We start from the raw sequence: 20,230 nt of genomic DNA on the forward strand, positions 1-20,230 counted from the left end.
AAGCTCCAGGGAACCGTAGGGGCTCCCCACAGAAAAGTTATTATATATCTCACCATGGATCACAAGAAAGCCAATGGTAAGGATCGAGGCAAGAAAGCACATGTGAGGATGACAACAAAGGAAAAACAAGAGATCATTTGGAAGCATGAAAATTGTACACGTTGTTGAACTTTATAGGCAGTACAACAAAGCCACGTCAACGATATCACTATACTTAGCAAGAAAAAGTACATTATGAGTGCTAAAGTGGCAAAAAGGCGTAAGAAAAATGACGAAACAAAGACCACAAATACTTGAAGAAGAGGAAAAGTTATTATTAATTTGGATACACAACAAGGAGTTAGTGGGTGATAGTGTTTCGGAGGCCATCATTTGTGAGAAAGCCAAGGTATTGCACGAAGACCTTGTAAAGAAACCCCTGGAACGAGTGCAGATATGATAGACTTTAAGGCAAGCAGGGGATGGTTTGAAAAATTTAGAAAAAGAAGTGGTATCCGTAGTGTTGCAAGGCATCGGGAGGCAGCCAGCTCAGACAAACCAGCAGCTGAACGATTTATTGAAGAATTTAAAGAGTTTGCAGAGGCTGAGGGATACCTACCGCAACAAGTTTTTAATTGTGATGAAACAGGACTGTTCTGGAAAAGACTGCCTAAGAGGACATACATTACCAAGGAGGAAAAATCCTTGCCCAGACACAAGCCTATGAAAGATAGGTTTATGCTTGTGCTGTGTTCAAATGCAAGTGGCGATTTGAAAATTAAACCCTTGCTAGTGTATCATTCTGAAAATCCAAGGGTTTTCAAATAGTATAAAGTGCAGAAACACCAAATGTGTGTGATGTGGAAGGCTAATAAAAGGGCATGGGTGACTAGGATTTTTTTTCGGAGTGGGTAAATGAAGTGGTGTGCCCTGCCATAGAAAAATATCTGCAGGAGAAACATTTGCCACTCAAGGCCCTGCTTCTCCTCGACAATGCTCCTGCTCATCCTCCAGGATTGGAAGATGAATTGATGCACAAATACAGTAAATTTCTCACAATAAAGTTCCTTCCTCCTAACACCACATCTCTAATTCAGCCTATGGACCAGAAAATCATAGCGAATTTTAAGAAACTGTATGAAAGGACACTTTTCCGGAAATGTTTTGAAGTGACTGAAGCCACAAACCTCACTCTCAAACAGTTCTAGAAAGACTATTTTAACATTTGTAGTTCTTTAACCCTTTAACTGCGCAACGCGCCTGCAGGCCCAGGCTTGGGGGTGCGCTACGCGCCTTCGGGTGTTTGTATTTTTCATGTCCAATTTAAAAATGGTACGCGGTGACGCGGGTATGGAATGGATGGCTGGAGGCCCCAGTGATCGTCCGCCATCTTGAAAAAATCCCAGCATGCCCCGCGGCCGTGGGGAGCCCCAATTCCCAAGCAGCAATCATGTCTGACGCATCGTCAACGAGCTCCCGTTCCACGGCGACCCGCGGTCATGGAAAACGACTCTCTGAGGAGGAAATTCGCGATATATTGTACGACGACGGTGCTATGGATGATCACCTGGACTATGATCCAGAGAAAGATCTGACACAAAGGTCTGATACGAGTGAGGGGGAAACAGAAATGGATGATGTGGCGAGCGTGTACGATACACGCTCCTCGCCCGGCCTGTCTCGCCGCCCTGGGTCAACACCGTTGTCATCACCACCATCATGTATGTCCCCAGATCCTAGTTCATTATTCAGTGACAGTACATGTGATGAACCTCTCTCGGGGTTCAACGACATTGGCTCCGATACGAGTCGTGTGGACGACCCCAGTACTAGCAGTGGGGGTGGTACCAGGCGGGGTTTTGCTGCCTCAGCAACATGTAGAGGCAAGCCGCAGCATGTCTCCCAGCATGAGGACAGTGGGTCCCTCAACATCAGGTGTTCGTGGTAGGCCTATGGTACGGAAATCTGCCTCAGCGCCAAGCATACCCTCACGCAGCTCCAGCAGCAGCAGACGATGTAGCCGTGGTTTTGGGGCCCATGGTGGTGTTGGCCATGGTGTTGACGCTAACACCAAACCCCGTGGTGTACTTATGAGGGAGGATTGCGCCACATTTGTCCCTCAAATACCCACGTTTGACGATACCGACTTTGGTGTTACAGCTTTATTCCCATATACCGGTGATGATATGGCAGACATGGAATATTTCCAGGCATATTTTGACAATGTCTTCATGACTCATCTTGTGACCGAGACAAACACATATGCCCACACCTTCATAGACGGCGGCATATTACCTGCCTCACGCCCCACGCGATGGAAGGATACGACAATCGACGAGATGTACATTTTCTCACACTATGTATGATGATGAAACACTCAGAGAAATTACACACAGAAATCACACTAACATGATGCATCAAATGAACAGATCCACAAGGGCCGTGACGAGGATTCAAACCTGCGTCCGGAGCATCCCAGACACTGCCTTAATCGACTGAGCTACGACAGGGTAAAAGAGTTGAAACCAAAGTTCTACTGAACTTACTGTATCCCGCAGCCTCTCCGAGGCACAAACCAGGGTTTTACACAACTCCCCCCCCTGCACTCGAGCTATGTCAATAGGCCGTTCTCCCTCTTTGCCCTTACATCTTTACACACAGCTCAGTCGATTAAGGCAGTGTCTGGGATGCTCCCGGACGCAGGTTCGAATCCTCGTCACGGCCCTTGTGGATTTGTTTACTCAGAGAAAGCTGTCATCCAGGACTATTAGAACAAAGACAGCCTTGTTCCATTACCCATCTTCAACTGGTATATGTCGCAGGATAGGTTCCTGTTGATTCTGAGGTGCCTGCATTTCGAAAACAATGCAAATGAGGACAGACACGACAGACTGTGGAAGGTACGCAAGGTATTCAGCGACCTGCAAGGGAAGTTCAGGGATTATTTTGTACCTGGACAGAATGTCATTATCGACGAGTCGCCTGAATTGTTCAAGGGCAGACTGGCATTCAAGCAGTACATCCCTTCCAAGCGGCATCGTTTTGGCCTGAAGTTTTTCGTGCTGTGCGATTGTGAGACTGGTATCGTCCTGGACATGATCTTGTATTCCGATACAGACGTCGACATACCAGCTCAAGATGAACACGGGTTCTCCGGCAGTGTCGTAAAAACCCTGATGGAACTGTTGCTGAGCAAGGGGCATATACTGTTCACCGACAACTATTACACCTGCCCTCTATTGACCAGATCCCTCCTTGCCCACAACACCGGAGTATTTGGCACTGTGAAGCTCCTCAGGAAGGAAATGCCAGTGTTCGGTATAGGTATAGGTGTGGGTGAGTGCCAGCTGCGCAAGTGTGACAATATGCTGACAGTGCGGTGGAAGGACAGACGCAAAGTGAATATGCTAACGACGATTCACACCGGTGTCACGTGGGACACTGGCAAGGTCCATTTTCAGACACGCAACCCCATGTACAAGCCGGATTGTGTCATAGACTATAACGTCAACATGCGCCTCGTCGATAAGTGTGACATGATGCTTGGTGGTGTGGAGTGCGTGCGCAGGTCTGTGAAGTGGACGAAAAAGTTCTTCTTCCACCTCATGGATGTTGCAGTGCTTAACTGCTTCAATGCGTATGTAGTGAAGTCCCGCACGAAACAGTCTATACGTTCCTTCAGTGCCAGCGTTGTCACAGCTGCTGGTAAAGTATGGCAATGAGGGCTCGGTAGTACCCCGCGGGGTGCAAGCAACAATGCCACACGCAGCTCCAGACAGACTGCAGGATAATGAGAACTTCGGGGTACACATGCTGGGTATATATGCCAGGCACAGCATCATGGGAGAAGGATAAATGTGCATGCATAGTCTGCAGGAATACCACACGCAGACCACAAAAGCATAGATGCATCAGCACCTGGTGCGTGGAGTGCAAGGTGCCACTCTGCCCCGTTGGTTGTTTCGCAGCATATCACACACTCAGAGTACCGAGTGTGCATATAGTGTGTGTATATATAGTGTGTGATAACGTGTACAGTGTGTGTATATATAATGTACATATAAATATATCTGCATGATATATTAGAAATAAGTGCAGGATAAGTGTACCTTTTTGTGATGCATGTAACACAGTGTCTACGGACAGTACGCATATTCTACTGCCATAATATAGTGTACGTGTTCACCATACATCGGTTCAGCACGTAAAATGTAATAAATTGTATTTGGAAATGTGCGCAAAAAAATGTACAAAATTATATTCGGGGCAACTCGCACTGCCCACCGGCCCCGGGAGCTTATTGGACGGGCGCACAGAGAATGATGATGTCATGCGCCACCTTTCAGACCCCATAGCTGCCAAAGTACAATTTTGAAATTCCGTTGCTATACCCATATACAGGGAGGGGTTTTTGACACTTTCATTACAAAAAAACCAGCGTTGAATGTAATGAAACGCCATTTTCTGGGTGAGCCCCGGAGGCTCCCTGGAGCTTATCGGGCTAATGTATGTTATGTTTAGACCGGGACATTAGCTAAGGAGTTCAGACCTACCAGGGACCAGCGCCAGAACCTGGCCCCTTCAGAGAGGTTTCAGGGAGCAATGGCCCTGGAAAACCCCATATGGTTGGGGGTTTTCCTTATCTGCCATCGACCGGGGTTAGGCACCCAGAAAGGTAGGCGTAACAAAACAAACCCCACATGGTAAGAAACTACAACAAAAACCAAACAGAGAGGTAGAAAACTCCCTACAATCCCAAGGAAACAAGCAAACAAGCAAACATCACACTTTACTGCCGCGCCGATCGTCCGCGCAGCCCTCCCCACCCCGGGAGGGGGAGGGGGGAGCCCCGGACCTACCGCGCCGGCTGCCAAGCTCCAGTTCGGAAGCTAAGCTTCAACCAACGCGAAAAAACCGCCGACCGGTGGGAGGGAGGGTTTCCAGGGAGCCTCCGGGGCTCACCCAGAAAATGGCATTTCATTACATTCAACGCTGGTTTTCTGTGGGGAGCCCTACGGCTCCCTGGAGCTTCATACCCAAAGAGAAGGAAAAGAAAGGGCTAACCCGGGAGGCGGCCGCCACAAACTCTGCAACGCAAAGCCAAGACAACCGGTCGCAAACCTGCGACCCAGGCAACAAGAACGCCCAAGAACAGACGCACATATGGATGGGCGGCCAAAAACCTGTGCGACCCACAATTCCCTGCGCCCGAAATGAGCCCGAGACGTCACCAACACAGCAGCAATTGCTGCAAACGTCTGAACAGCACGGGCGCAAAGACAGACCGCAGGAAGAAGGAAAACACTGCGGACGACCCGGGAGACCCGAGCCCTGAAAACAGGGAACGAAGGAACCGGATCAACCACAGCGCATCCCCAGGCACGGTACGCCGGCAACAGCAAAAAGCACAACTGGACAACACAGGACGCACCCCCCGGCCAAACCAAACAAGTACCAAACCCCAAGAACCCCTCCGGAAAGCAGCCGTCTCGACCGTCGCCAGGACAGAGAAAGGCTGCACACCAATAAAGCTACCACCAGTACCAAAGAGGAGGAAACTGAAACCGAAGGGGCTACCACAAACTGAGGGGAAGAGAAGAAGGCACCCTGAACAAGGACCAGGATGGCTCAGGCGACTCATGAGCAGGCCGGAGGGGAAACAAAACGCGAGAAAACGTAATAAAACGTCATACAGTCTCCAAGACGAAGCTCGCAGGTGGGACACCGTCAACAAAGCCACCTGAACACCATAGAGATGGCGATACCTGCGTCAAAATACCAGACGCGAAGAGCCAAAGAGAAGGCCGAACCAGTCACGGACAGGACCGATTCGGCCTGCTGAAAGAGGCGAAGCCTCAGGAAAAACGCCCCGGGTACGGACACCTATCAAGCAGCGTCTGAAAAGGAAGGCCGGGCCGGCCACCGTGGAACCATAAGGACTGTTCTCGTGGGAATGGGCTGCAACCGAGCCAGAAACCCGAAGCAACAGCTGGACCGGGAGAAGAGGTACAGGTACCCCCCACCTCGACCAGGCCTGCCTAAAGCCTCCACCGTGAAGTCCTCGCAGGTGGGAAGGGCGCCACAAAACGGGCGACGCCTAGACCACGCCGACCCGAAGAACGTCCATGGCCAGGAGTCCATAAGCCCAACAGAGCCAACAAAACGAATCGGCGACGACTGGCCAACCCACGAAGAGGAATGAACCGAGACAGCTGTCCACCAGGACGCAGGACACACCCCGGACACGAACCACACGGTTAACCAAACCCCCTGTGGTTCCGGAAAGAACCACCAGAGAACAGTCCAAACAGAGCTGAATGGTAGAGTACCTAGTGACCCAAACCCTCCGAAGCGCAAACCAGACAGCCATGAACACCTGAACCGGGCTGTGAGCCCGACGGACAGACAGACTCCATCAACCTCGGCCGACCTGGTGAGCACTGGTCACAAAGCCCCAGCCGAGAGACGACCCGTCCGTGAACACATCGAGCGAAGGCTCGGGGAGCTGCCAAGGCACGGAACCCCGAAAACCCCAAAGAGGAAGCTGGTGACGCAGCACCAACATCAGATCCCCAGAGGAACCCAAGGAATGCAAGAGGCGGAAGTGGAGTCTCCGTAGGAACCAACCGACGCCGGAGCCAAACCCGACTCCGCGGGCAGACAAGCACGCCGAAGTGCAAACTCCCGCACAACCGCCCAAGCAACCGCTGAGCAACCCGGGACCCCCTCCTGAACAGCCAAAGGCGGGACCACAGCCACAGTAACACTTCTGGAGGGAAGACAATGAGGGGCCCAAGAGCCTGAAACAAGGCCCAGGTCCGAACCCGGGACAGAAACAGAAGGTAAAACCTCCAGATCACCAGGAAACCAAACCCAGCGATCTGGAAAGAACCATCCCTGGCGAGCAGACAAGCGGACTGACTGGGAGCCCACTCCAGCCAGTCGTCGAGGTAGGCCAGACACCGAATCTCAGACGCAGACAGGGCACTAAGATCCGGTAAAGATGCAAAGAGTATACAAAGTGCCCTTCACAAAATAGGGAATGCAATAAAAACAGCAAACCTGAAGCCCCACCACCAAAGCATTGTATGACAATCATATTAAGACATATTATGACATATGACAATTATAATCAAAGCATTATATGACAAAGAGTGCTGGGAAGACGTGACACCACGAGAGTAGCTCTCATCCTGTAACTACACTTAGGTAAGTACACATAGGTAATTACCAACCGTGCTAGCCCCAGAAAAACTGGAGAGGAACGTGCCAAGAAGTGACCTGGAGGTCCAGGTCCACCATCCATGCACCCGGCCCTAACAGAATCCGAACAGGAGACAACAGTCCTCCGAGCAGGACAGAGGATCCAGGGTGCAGACGGAAGTAGTCCAGAAGAACTGCAGACTGGAAAAGCTCATGACTGCAAAGAGCAGACGGGAAAAGCTCATGACTGCAAAGAGCAGATGGGAAGCCCAGAAGGATGGGGCGGATCGACCACGCCCCACGCACCCACGAAGAGGAAATGACGAAGCGCAGGGAAGAAGCCCACCCCACCAGCTTGGAACCCCCCCAAGGGGGGAGAAGCCGTCCTCCGACGCCAGCAGAGGCCGGAAGACAACCCAAAGCGCCCACCAACAGCGGGACCAAGCGAGAGGCAACAGAGCAAGCTGCTCCCCCAGCGCCCAGTCAACAGAGAAGGGAACAGAACCCCTACAGAAAAGAAAAAGTACACTACCGAAGTCATGAGGAGAGACTACGGGAATGAAACCACACTTCGCTGGAAGAGGAAGTGAGGGGAGACCTGATCACCACATACAAGATACCCAAGGGAATCGACAGGGTTGAGAAGGACAGGCTATGTAACACAAGGGCACACGCACTAGGGGACACAGGTGGAAACTGAGTACCCAAAAGAGCCACAGAGAGAATCAAAGTTTTTTTTTTTTTTTTTTTTTTTTTTTTTTTTTTTTTTTTTTTTTTTTGTCAGAATGGGAACGGGAAAGCACTAAGAAGTAATGTGGCGACTCCTCACACAAGTAACGAGGCTGACCCCCATACAATGTCACATGTAGACATGACAGAGCCCAAGAGGCACAGGAACCGATACAACTAGCTAAACACAGATGCCGAAGAAATATAAGAAAATTCACCTTCGCAAATAGAGTGGTAGACGGTTGGAACAAGTTAAGTGAGAAGGTGGTGGAGGCCAAGACCGTCAGTAGTTTCAAAGCGTTATATGACAAAGCGTGCTGGGAAGACGGGACACCACGAGCGTAGCTCTCATCCTGTAACTACACTTAGGTAATTACACTTAGGTAATTACCTGTTGACGGACGGGTGAGAGGCAGGACCAAGGAGCCAGAGCTCAACCCCCACAAGCACAACTAGGTGAGGACATATATTGTAAAAGCACAAGCCGCCGACTAGTGGCAGAGAGCACTACGCCGGCCAGGCAAAGAAGGCACAAAACTGCATCAAAAGGCCCACCTCGACAGCAAAACCACAAAGTCCCAGCACAACCACAACATGTGCCAAGACCCAAAAAGCTCAGTCTGCAAGCCAGGAAGACCCCGGAACCCCAAAAGGCAGAACTGGGTCACACGAGGAAACAAAGTCCCCTGAACCCACAAAAGGGGGCCCAAGAGGAAGAAACCTCCAGAACGAAACCAAGGAACCCAAAGGAACCCAGAATCGAACCAGGGGGAGCCCAAACCACCACATTTGCCGGCGGAAAACACCACTAAAAGGCAAAGCACAGACCCCAGCAGAACGCCCTGGGAAAACGGTCCCAACAGACCGAAAACCGAGGGGCAAGGTGTGGGAGCAAGCATACCAGCCAGGGGCACTGAGCCTAAACCCAGAGGCTCAGACCCAAAATCAACACCCAAAACGTTCCCAGAGGAACAAGCAACGGCAAGAAAACACCAGAAAAACAAAGAAACGACAACAGGAGAACAAAAACCCTGCAAATTTTTCGAAAACTCACCAGAGACGCTCGCTCGCACACCCAGACGCATGTAAACAAACCGCAACGCCGCCCTGGTGGCCACGCCGGGAAACCGGCAGACGAAAATGGCCGCCAGCAGGGGCTGTGACTGACGCTTAATACACAAAAACACGCCAGCAAATGTGGGAAGCTAGCAGACTGGAAGGGCGAAAAACGACGCCCAACAGCAGAAAAACCCCTGAAGGGGCAAAACCGCCCCAGAACTGCTAGCAGGCAACCCCCACAGCCCCGGGAACCAACAACAGAGGCCCCGGGGCAGAGGCCGTTCTCCAAGCCCTCCGCCCTTAAAGAAAAGCAAGAGCCCATGGGAAAGGCAACAAGAAAGGGCCGCTGGTAAGACCCAGAAGCCTTGGCAGGAGGCACAGGCTCAAACCTCCGTCCCCAACCCGAACGGGGCATCCCCCGAAAACCGCCAGTCTCTGCCGCAACTGAACCCCGCCCCGACCCCGAAACCCGCAGACGGTCCGGAGCTGGGAACATGGAGAGAAAGGGGCGAGCAGCACCTAACCAAACGGGGCGGCCACGGGGCATTCGAGTGGGGAAACCAACCTAGCATGTTGCAGCAACCTAACCTAGCTTGCAACACGGATGCCGCCTGTACTCTGAACAGTAATAACATCAGGAGAGTACTGGAGAACAAGCAGAGAATCACTCGCAAGACTCCGGGTCAAGGTGTCAGTGACCCAACAGGCAGCATGACGGAGGTAAAAAATGGCGACTGTCACCCGGAGACAAGGGAACAGCAACCAACGATCCCGTTCAAGACGGGTTGGAACCCGGAAGACACATTCAATGGTCCCCCGAGCCCAGACAGGGGTTTCCAGGGCCCGTAGGGTAACAACTACGGGAAGCCCGGGCAAGGTGTTGCTAACCGGTTAAGAAACCCAAACATAACAAGAGGGTAGATTATAGCACTGAAAACCCCTGAGACGTGTACAAGCACGGGGGCCTAGCAGAGGGCCGCCAAACACTACCAGTGGAACTATAACCACCTTAGGCAGACCCCCACCAGGCAAGAAAATGAAAAACAAAAGAAAAACCCCGCAAAAGTACACACCGTCTCCAGAGGCAACAGAAACCGGCCGCCGCTTAGGTGGCAGGCTGCGCAACACCTTGACGCTCTAACCAGCACAATACCAATCCCTACCCAGGGCCAAACAAGGGCCCCAAGCCCCAGCTGGCCCCAAGGGCGAGGCAAATGCCGAGCAGCAAGAACCTCTGCGGGAATGGTTCCCGAACGCCCCAGGGAAGATAACCCTGTCACGCAAGGGCAGTACTCACAGGGCGCTTAGGGAAGTCAGCCACTAAGCACATGCAGCCCCGGCACTGATGAAGTACTCCTGGCCACCGCACACCACAACACACGGCAGTGAACGCCACACAAGGCAAACACCGCCTAGGAAACTGAGGCCAGAGAAGCGTCAATCCCGGTTGACATTAGCGAACGAACTGGAGCTTGGCAGCCGGCGCGGTAGGTCCGGGGCTCCCCCCTCCCCCTCCCGGGGTGGGGGAGGGGCTGTGCGGACGATCGGCGCGGCAGTAAAGTGTGATGTTTGCTTGTTTCCTTGGGATTGTAGGGAGTTTTCTACCTCTCTGTTCGGTTTTTGTTGTAGTTTCTTACCATGTGGGGTTTGTTTTGTTACGCCTACCTTTCTGGGTGCCTAACCCCGGTCGATGGCAGATAAGGAAAACCCCCAACCATATGGGGTTTTCCAGGGCCATTGCTCCCTGAAACCTCTCTGAAGGGGCCAGGTTCTGGCGCTGGTCCCTGGTAGGTCTGAACTCCTTAGCTAATGTCCCGGTCTAACATAACATACATTAGCCCGATAAGCTCCAGGGAGCCGTAGGGGCTCCCCACAGAAAAAGATTTTTTTCCTGAGAATTTATTTCTTGCGTAATGGGGGGTGTCATATTTATAAGCTGCGCAGTTAAAGGGTTAAAACTCGTTGACAAAGCCTGGCAAGAAGTGACTCAAAGAACCCTGATCTCTGGCTGGAGAAAATTGTGGCCTGAATGTGTGACAGAACTAGACTTTGAGGGGTTTGAGCCTGTAAATGATGCACCTATTGTTGAGGAAATTATTACTCTGGGCCGGCAAATGGGCTTGGAATTGGATGGTAATTACCTAAGTGTAATTACCTAAGTGTAGTTACAGGATGAGAGCTACGCTCGTGGTGTCCCGTCTTCCCAGCACTCTTTGTCATATAACGCTTTGAAACTACTGACGGTCTTGGCCTCCACCACCTTCTCACTTAACTTGTTCCAACCGTCTACCACTCTATTTGCCAAGGTGAATTTTCTTATATTTCTTCGGCATCTGTGTTTAGCTAGTTTAAATCTATGACCTCTTGTTCTTGAAATTCCAGGTCTCAGGAAGTCTTCCCTGTCGATTTTATCAATTCCTGTAACTATTTTGTATGTAGTGATCATATCACCTCTTTTTCTTCTGTCTTCTAGTTTTGGCATATTTAATGCTTCTAACCTCTCCTCGTAGCTCTTGCCCTTCAGTTCTGGGAGCCACTTAGTAGCATGTCTTTGCACCTTTTCCAGTTTGTTGATGTGCTTCTTAAGATATGGGCACCACACAACAGCTGCATATTCTAGCTTTGGCCTAACAAAAGTCATGAACAATTTCTTTAGTATATCGCCATCCATGTATTTAAATGCAATTCTGAAGTTAGAAAGCATAGCATAGGCTCCTTGCACAATATTCTTTATGTGGTCCTCAGGTGATAGTTTTCTATCTAGAACCACTCCTAGATCTCTTTCTTTATCAGAATTCTTTAAAGACTTCTCACATAATATATAGGTTGTGTGGGGTCTATGTTCTCCTATTCCACATTCCATAACATGACATTTATTAACATTAAATTCCATTTGCCAAGTGGTGCTCCATATACTTATTTTGTCCAGGTCTTCTTGAAGGGCATGACAGTCATCTAAATTTCTTATCCTTCCTATTATCTTAGCATCATCAGCAAACATGTTCATATAATTCTGTATACCAACTGGTAGATCATTTATGTACACAATAAACATCACTGGTGCAAGAACTGAACCCTGTGGTACTCCACTTGTGACATTTCTCCATTCTGATACATTGCCTCTGATTACTGCCCTCATTTTTCTATCAGTCAGAAAATTTTTCATCCATGATAGAAGCTTACCTGTCACCCCTCCAATATTTTCCAGTTTCCAGAACAACCTCTTATGTGGAACTCTGTCGAAAGCCTTTTTTAGGTCCAGATAGATGCAGTCAACCCAACCATCTCTTTCCTGTAATATCTCTGTGGCTCGATCATAGAAACTGAGTAAATTCGATACACAGGATTTTCCAGATCGAAAACCATACTGTCTGTCTGATATTATATCATTTCTCTCTAGGTGTTCTACCCATTTAGTTTTGATTAGTTTTTCCAATACTTTCACTATTACACTTGTCAATGATACAGGTCTATAATTGAGGGGGTCTTCCCTGCTGCCACTTTTGTAGATTGGAACTATGTTAGCCTGTTTCCACCCGTCTGCTACGATTCCTGTACACAGGGATGCCTGAAAGATCAGGTGAAGTGGAATGCTGAGCTCAGATGCACATTCTCTCAGAACCCATGGTGAAACGCCATCTGGGCCAGCTGCTTTGTTCTTACCGAGCTCCTTGAGCATTTTTTCCCACTTCGTCTCTAGACACCTCTATGTGTTCTATGTTGTTCTCTGGAATTCTTATTGTATCTGGTTCCCTAAAGATTTCATTTTGTACAAACACACTTTGGAACTTTTCGTTTAGTGTTTCACACATTTCCTTTTCATCTTCCGTGAATCTATTTCCCATTTTCAACCTCTGAATATTATCCTTTACCTGCAATTTGTTGTTTATGGTGATGGTGATGATGTGGAGGAGTTGGTGGAAAAACACAACGAAGAACTGACCACTGAAGAACTCCAAGCCCTTCAAAAGGAACAGCAAGAAGACCCAGCTGAGGATGTTTCTCCAGTGGAGGAGGATGAGGCAGTACAGAATGTCCCTTCTGCAGAAATTAAGAAGTGGTGTCAGATGTGGGAAGAGATGCAAACTTTTATTGAAAAGACTCACCCAGAGAAAGCTTTAGTAGGCCGTTGCCTTAATCTTTTCAATGACAATGTGATGCCTTACTACAGAGACAGCTTGCGAAGAAGGGAAGAACAAGCTTCCATGGACAGATTTGTTGTGAGAAAATAGAGAAGTGAGCTCTAGGATACCACTCTGCATACCACTAGGTCCACTAGGTCTGAGCTCTGCATACCTCTAGGTCCACCAGGACCAAGTGGTATGCAGGCAAAACGTGCCAGGGAGTGCACACCAGAAAGGTCCTCACTGCCTGATGTTATAATGGAAGGGCACTCCCCTTCCGAACAGTAACTCCTCTCCTCCTTCCCCCTCCTCACCATCTCCATCTTCCATATGCCTACAGCATTCATCAGCAAGGGTAAGTAATAACTTGAACATATTTTTGAAGGTTAATTTAGATGTATTAGGTATAAAATTTAGTTTGAAGTGAGGTTTTTGGGCAGTCAGGAACGGATTAATTCATTTCCCATTATTTCTTATGGGGAAATTAGCTTCGGATTACGAGTTTTCGTAATATGAGCTGTATCCAGGAACGGATTAAACTCTTAAACCAAGGTACCACTGCATATACCTTTTTTTTTGGAAGGGGTTCCCTTTGCTGTTGATGGTGCGCTGGGGGAGCAGCTTGCTATGTTGGCTCTCGCTTGGTCTCACAGTTAGTGGGCGTTTTTGGTTGTCTTCCCGCCTCTGATGGCAGCGGACAGCTTCTTCCCCTTTGGGGATTCGGGGATGGCGGGGTGGGCTTCTTCCCAGCGCTTCATCATGTCATCTTAGTGGGTGCGTTGGACGTGGTCGTTCCGCCCAATCCTTCTGGGGTTCCCGTCTGCTTTATGCAGATACGGGTCTTGCAGATCTCCTGTTTTCTGGACTTGTTCAGTCTGCGCCCTAGATTCTTTGCCCTCTTCGGAGGACTGTTGTCTCCAGTCCGGCTTCTGTTGGGGTCGGGTGCCTGGATGGTGGCCCTGGACTTCTGGGTCACTTCTTGGCATGTTCCTCTCCAGAGTTCCGAGACTGGCATAGTTTATGGTGGGGATTCAGGCTTGCCACTTTTGTTGCCTTCCCTAGTTTATAATTGGCACTTTATGTAATTACGCATCTTTACTGGATCTTGGTGCCCTGTCTGCATCTGCTCAGGATTCGGTGTCTGGCCTACCTCGACGACTGGCTGGTGTGGGCTCCCAGTCAGTCCGCTTGTCTGCTCACCAGAGGTGTGGTTCTTTCCAGATCGCCGGGTTCGATTTCCTGGTGATCTGGAGGCTGTTCCATCTGTTTCTGTTCCGGGTTCAGACCTGGCTGGGTCTTGTTTAGGGCTCTTGAGCCGCTCCTTGTCTTTCCCTCTAGAAGCATTGCTGCAGCTGTGGTCCCACCTTCGGCTGATTATTGCTGGAACAACAGGGTTTCTCTTAGGTCTTTGATGTTTGTTGTTGGTCCCTTTGAGTGGCTCATTTGCTGGATTCTCGGGGTTTGGCTAACCGTGCGGTTCATGTCTGGGGTGTGTCTTGCGTCCTGGCGGACGGCCTGTCTCGGTTCATTCCTCTGTTCGCGGGTTGGCTGGTCGTCGCCGACTCGTTCGCTGGTTCTGCCGGACGTTTGGACTCCTAGCCATGGACATCTTCACATCAGCGTGGTCTCGGTGTCTCCCATTCTATTTGACGCCCTTACCCGCCTGCAAGGCGTTCATGGTGGATGCCTTTTGGCAGGACTGGTCGAGGTGGAGGTACCTGTTCCTCTTCTCCCGGTCCAGCTGTTGCTTCGGGTTCTGGCTCGGTTAGAGTCCATTCCCTAGGAGAGTAGTCCTCGTGGTACCTTGGTGGCCAGCCCAGCTTTATTTTCAGACGCTGCTTCATAGGTGTCCGAACCCGGGGCGTTTTCCCGTGGCTCCACCTCTTTCGGCATATCAGAACGGTCCTGTACGTGACTGGTTCGGTCTTCTCCTCTGCTCAAAACGTCTGGTATTTTGACGGGGGTGTATCACCAGCTCTATGGTGATCAGGTGGCTTCGTTGATGGTGTCCCACCTGCGAGCTTCGTCTCGGCGACAGTATGACGTTCCTGGTGTTTCTATTTGTCATTTTCTTGCTCTTCGTAAGTTGTCGTCTCTTTCGCATCGGGTTGTCTTATCCTTTTTTGGGTTTTCAGGACTGTTATTTGATGCTTCTTACTGTCACCTCGTTTCGTGCAGCGCTGGCAGAGCCGCTCCGGCTTGCGTTCGGGGTGGACGTCACATCCGCCCCGTTCCGTACGCTTTCTCGTGTTTTGTTTCACCTCCGCCTGCTCATGCATCGCCTGACCCGTCCTGGTCCTTGATCAGGGTGCCCTCTTATCTTTCTTCTCAGTTTGTGGTAGTCCCTTTGGTTCAAGATTATTTTCATAGGCCATATCTTGTTGGCATGGGCCTCTGTGGGTCGGGTTGGGGAGTTTCCGGCTCTCTTCTGGTGCAGGGGTTTCTGCTCTTTTGGTACTGGTGGTAGGTTTGTACGTTCACAACTTTTCTCCGTCCTTCTGGCGACGGTCAAGACTGCTGCTTTCCGGAGGGGTCCTTGGGTTATTGATGCTTGATTGGTTCGGCCGGGGGTGTGTCATGTGTTGTCCGGTTGCGGCTCTTTGCCGTTACCTGCGTACTGTGACTGGGGATGCGCTTTGGGTTGATCCGGTTCCCCTCGTTCCCTGTTTCAGGGCTCGAGTCTCCCAGGTAGTCCTCAGTTTTTAAATCTACCAGCCTGCAGTCTATCCTTGTGCCCGTGTGTGAGAATATGTCTCTCAAGATTCTCCCACAGCTGACTTGAATAGCTCATTGCAGTGCACAGTGCACTGATCTTCGTGCACAAGCCCTATCTCTGTTAACCCTGGATAGTGAACTGGCATGTTGGGTATCTACAGAATGCCCACTTAACCAGGAACACGTTTATAATACAGAGGCCGCCGTATGTCCAGGCAGGATGTAGATACAGGGAAGTTAAGCATACATGCCACAAAGGGTCAGTGAGTACATTGGCTGGTGCCAGCGTGAGAGAGTAGAGAAATGCCAGTGAGGCGACAGGACAGTCTGACCCTGAGGTCAACCTCAACTGGCACAATGGAGAATAACAACTGTGACATGGTCGTGACGTGTTCATGATGTCACCTCTGCTACTGATCAGGGAATGATCAATATGATTGATTCCCGCTCTTTTGCTGCAATGTCATTGGTCAATTTGTAACCCTTTGTGTGTCCCACGAGATGCCCGGAGCCCCAGGCAAGAGCATTCACATGAGGAAGCCCTTGCACAGAGGACGTGTCTTGTTCTGTCTATCGGCCAATAGACTGAACACCGTTCATTCCTCACTGTCAAGTTAAACTCAAGAGTCTTTTTGATATACCAACACTCGCCCGGAATCGCGACTGTGAATATATTGTTTAGAAGCCTAGTGACAAATCACCAGAGCAAAACAGACTGGTATCAGGTAACCCCTGGTGACAAGTGGAGATCGTCTGTGAGTAACCTAGAGTGACCTAAGGCAGTGTCACTGCCTAAGTAACCTGTGTGTGACTTTACCACAAGTGTACCTGCATGGTACCACATAACCTGCAACCGCCAGCTGCCACTCGGTCCAGAGCGTGTAGCTCTGTAATGATTTTTACATGATTTTCATGATTTTTACATTTTTACCTCAGTACCTCGGTAGCCTCGAGCCGCTGCCCTCACTGTACCATGTGACGTCACCACCCTTATTCACTGCCAGTGCCAGTGTGTGTGCGTGTGTCGGTTATACATACAGCACGCCCTCCTGCGAGTACCCCCGTGTCAAGTACGGTTTGTGGGAAAACCTGTCGTCAATGGTCTCACTTCAGAACGAGGAAACCAGCTATCAGGCCACCAACGAGTTCTTGCATAAATGTGCCTGAGTGAGTGAGTGAATAAGAGAGGTACCCTACCTGTAAGTACAAGATTTGTTCATTGATTTATTGTGTCTGTGTTGATCTGAGGGCTCAATCACAGTTCTCACCTACTCATACATGACACAGGTTATAGGTGAAGGCACCCAATGGTGTATGCGTGTTTATCTGTGTGGTATCACAGCATTACACACGTCTGTGAATGTGAGCTTCACATACACCACACATTTAGTATTGTGTGATATTATTATTGTGCATATTATTGCCTGTCCCATTGACAGTGTATTTGTGAGTTATTGCATATCATCATTACCCGAGTATCCGGTTGGAACTCTGGTGATCCCTTTGCATACAGGCAGTTAGGTTGCTGTGTTAATGATTGGCTGTCAACCGTGTTAAGTTAGATGTTTCGCCATGAGTGGATCCGAGTCCATTAGCCAGACGTCAAGAGTCTTGCTAATGCAACCATAGCCTTTCTGACACCAATCTAAAGTAAATCAAGCACCCCTTTGTATTAGTGGTTAAGTTAGTAAATAAACTACTGTTAAGCTTTATGCGGTGTTTCCGTTGAACCACTTTTGAATACTGCCAACCATTTACTCAAGCCTTCAGCTCTAGGTGTCTTCAACACCGAGTTGCCTATATTCACTAAACTATAAATGTGATGAGGACCCTGGGAATCCCTTAAAGTGTTAAATCATTGAGGAGATTCCAACGATCAACGTGGACCAGGACAAGGTGAGGCTAGTCTGAGAAGAGACCCTCAAGGACTCTAACTCGACCTTGCTCCCAGGCCCTGTACGGTTGCTCTCGTATTTTCTCTGCTGATTCTGACAGCTTCGTGAACGTCTGCCACATGTACATTGGCAATGTATGCATTGCAGTCGGGAAAGCAAAATAGAAAACCCCCACACCGTGCCATTCGGACGTTTGCAGCTTTCGCTGCCGTGTTGGTGATGTCTAGGGCTCATTTTGGGCGCGAGGATTTGGGGGTCGCACAGGTTCCTGGCCGCCCGTTCTTTGTGCACGGGTCTGCTCCTGTGCGTTCTTGTGTTGCCTTGGGTCGCAAGTTGCAGCCTGTTGTCTCGGCTTTTTTGCGTTGTGGAGTTTGTCTCGACTTGGCGTTGCGGAGTTTGTGGCGGCTGCCTCCCGGGGTCAGCCCTTTCTTTTCCTTCTCTTTGGGTATGAAGCTCCAGGGAGCCGTAGGGGCTCCCCATAGAAAACCAGCATTGAATGTAATGAAATGCCATTTTCTAGGTGAACCCCGGAGGCTCCCTGGCAACCTTCCCTTCCACCGGTCGGCGTTTTTTTCACATTGGTTGAAGCTTAGCTTCTGAACTGATGCAAGGCAGCTGGCGCAGTGAGGTCCGGGGGCTCCGCCTCCCCCTCTCGAGGCGGGGAGGGCTGCGTGGGCGATCAGCGCGGCAGTAAAGTGTGATGTTTGCTTGTTTCCTTGGGATTGTAGGGAGTTTCTACCTCTGTTTGGTTTTTGTGTTTTAGTTTTTTACCATGTGAGGTTTGTTTTGTTATGCCTACCTTTCTGGGTGCCTAACCCCGGTCAATGACATAAGGAAAACCCCAACCACAAGGGGGTTTTCCAGGGCCATTGCTCCCTGAAACCTCTCTGAAGGGGCCAGGTTCTGGCGCTGGTCCCTGGTAGGTCTGAACTCCTTAGCTAATGTCCCGGTCTAATATAACATACATTAGCCCAATAAGCTCCAGGGAGCCTCCGGGGCTCACCCAGAAAATGGCGTTTCATTACATTCAACGCTGGTTTTTACATGATTCCAATCATCACTGGTGGCTGCAGTGGAGTAAGAAGCTAACCTCATTTTTCTTCAAGATTTTTCCTGCTGTATTCTGAATTATAATTTATTGTGTTGAGGAACAAGCCAACCATTTAATACGTACAGTATATATTAGGCTCTTACTGAGGTCCCCCTAGGGTCAAATTACTGACCCTTCCCAGGATGCATCCCTACAAGCTAACCTACTCCTAGGTACCTATTTACTGTTCAGTGGACAGTGACATTAGGTGATAGAAAAATGCTCAGTCATTTTTGTCCCACCCAGGATTTGAAACCCGAATTCTCGTTTGAGAGTCGAGAGCGAACCCGACTGTACTACAGGGACCCCATTATAGCACAGTTTTGTTATTTTCAATATTGGCAAGTACAGTAACAGATTTAGTGGGTAAGTTAAACCATTGGTGGTAAAATATCTCCTGTTATTTATTCTTCATTGAAGACTGGTGAAATTGTTGTCTTTCATATGAGTAATGCTGGATCTTTTCAAGAGATAGCCTGTATTAATGGTTTTAACTTAAGTATTTTAACCCTTAACATGCTCGGGGTTTAATATCCTGTCATCCCCACAGGCGCATGTCATTTTGAAAAAAAAAAAAATATATTTATTCTTCCTTAGCTGTTAATTTGTGTTCACTGATCACAGGAAAAATAATAAAAAAATTGTAAGTGGCATATATTGCCTGCTATAGGGCGGGGAAGTCTGGCAAATTATAGGCGTTGACTCAGCGTGCGTCCCAGGCGGTCTGTTGCTCGCAAGCTGTCAGGCCAGAGTTGCCACAAAGAGATAATTACCAAATTATTTCAATGTCTCTGATTGATTTTTCATACTTTTTTTGCTGTAATATTATTCAATAGTGTGTAGTTTGATATATTTATATAATAAAATGAGTGATTCATTACTGTACTCAAAAATATGGTGTGCATATTGTTGATTCAATTATGTTCATCAATCAGTGAACAAATACTTTGTCGGTTATTACATTATAAGCACAGGTTATATATAAGTATCTGCATGTTTTGTTCACTATAACGAACCACTAAGTAGCTATTATGAGTCAAAAAGTAACGAGGAGTGACCGCCGTTTACCAGCCTGCCACTCCCGCCCTCCCTCCAGTCATCTGACTCACCCACATTCTCCTCCCACAATAATGTTTTTGCTATAATTCACTACAGAGCACCACTTGGTTTCCGAACTTTAGTTATCCGAAACTTCCAGTTTCCCGATTGGGGTTGGGGAGTCATGCTACCCGAACAAAGTTCGGGTAGGAAGGGGTCCGCCAAGCGTCACGCCGGTTTGTGGTGGTGGGTGGGAGATGGTCCAGGGTGCCCACTGTGACTTCACAGATTCACGGCCTATTATTCCTATTACAGTATTTTGAATTGCCATAAGGCTGGAATGTTCATTCTGTGCTTTTGTTTTACATATCTGCACAATCAAGAAACATCTGTGCACC

General features: G+C 49.2%; 1 protein-coding gene across 1 annotated transcript; it reads left to right on the forward strand.

Annotated features, from left to right (window-relative positions):
- The first annotated feature begins 1,429 nt into the window (after positions 1 to 1,429).
- Positions 1,430 to 3,701, forward strand: LOC138355213 (piggyBac transposable element-derived protein 4-like). The gene is made up of 3 exons (XM_069310067.1): positions 1,430 to 1,895; positions 2,140 to 2,339; positions 2,802 to 3,701. The coding sequence occupies exons 1-3, from the start codon at positions 1,430 to 1,432 to the stop codon at positions 3,699 to 3,701; spliced, it is 1,566 nt and encodes a 521-aa protein (XP_069166168.1).
- Positions 3,702 to 20,230: the final 16,529 nt, after the last annotated feature.

Source organism: Procambarus clarkii, chromosome 66 (assembly GCF_040958095.1).
Source record: "Procambarus clarkii isolate CNS0578487 chromosome 66, FALCON_Pclarkii_2.0, whole genome shotgun sequence".
In the NCBI taxonomy this organism is placed as follows: domain Eukaryota; kingdom Metazoa; phylum Arthropoda; class Malacostraca; order Decapoda; family Cambaridae; genus Procambarus; species Procambarus clarkii.

Bases quoted from the DNA above. Each gene is read 5' to 3' on its own strand.
- LOC138355213 (XM_069310067.1), top strand. From the start codon at position 1,430: ATGTCTGACGCATCGTCAACGAGCTCCCGTTCCACGGCGACCCGCGGT. The intron at 1,896-2,139 runs GTGGGTCCCTCA...TTGGTGTTACAG, and splicing joins TGTCTCCCAGCATGAGGACA to CTTTATTCCCATATACCGGT. The intron at 2,340-2,801 runs GTATGATGATGA...TATATGTCGCAG, and splicing joins TGTACATTTTCTCACACTAT to GATAGGTTCCTGTTGATTCT.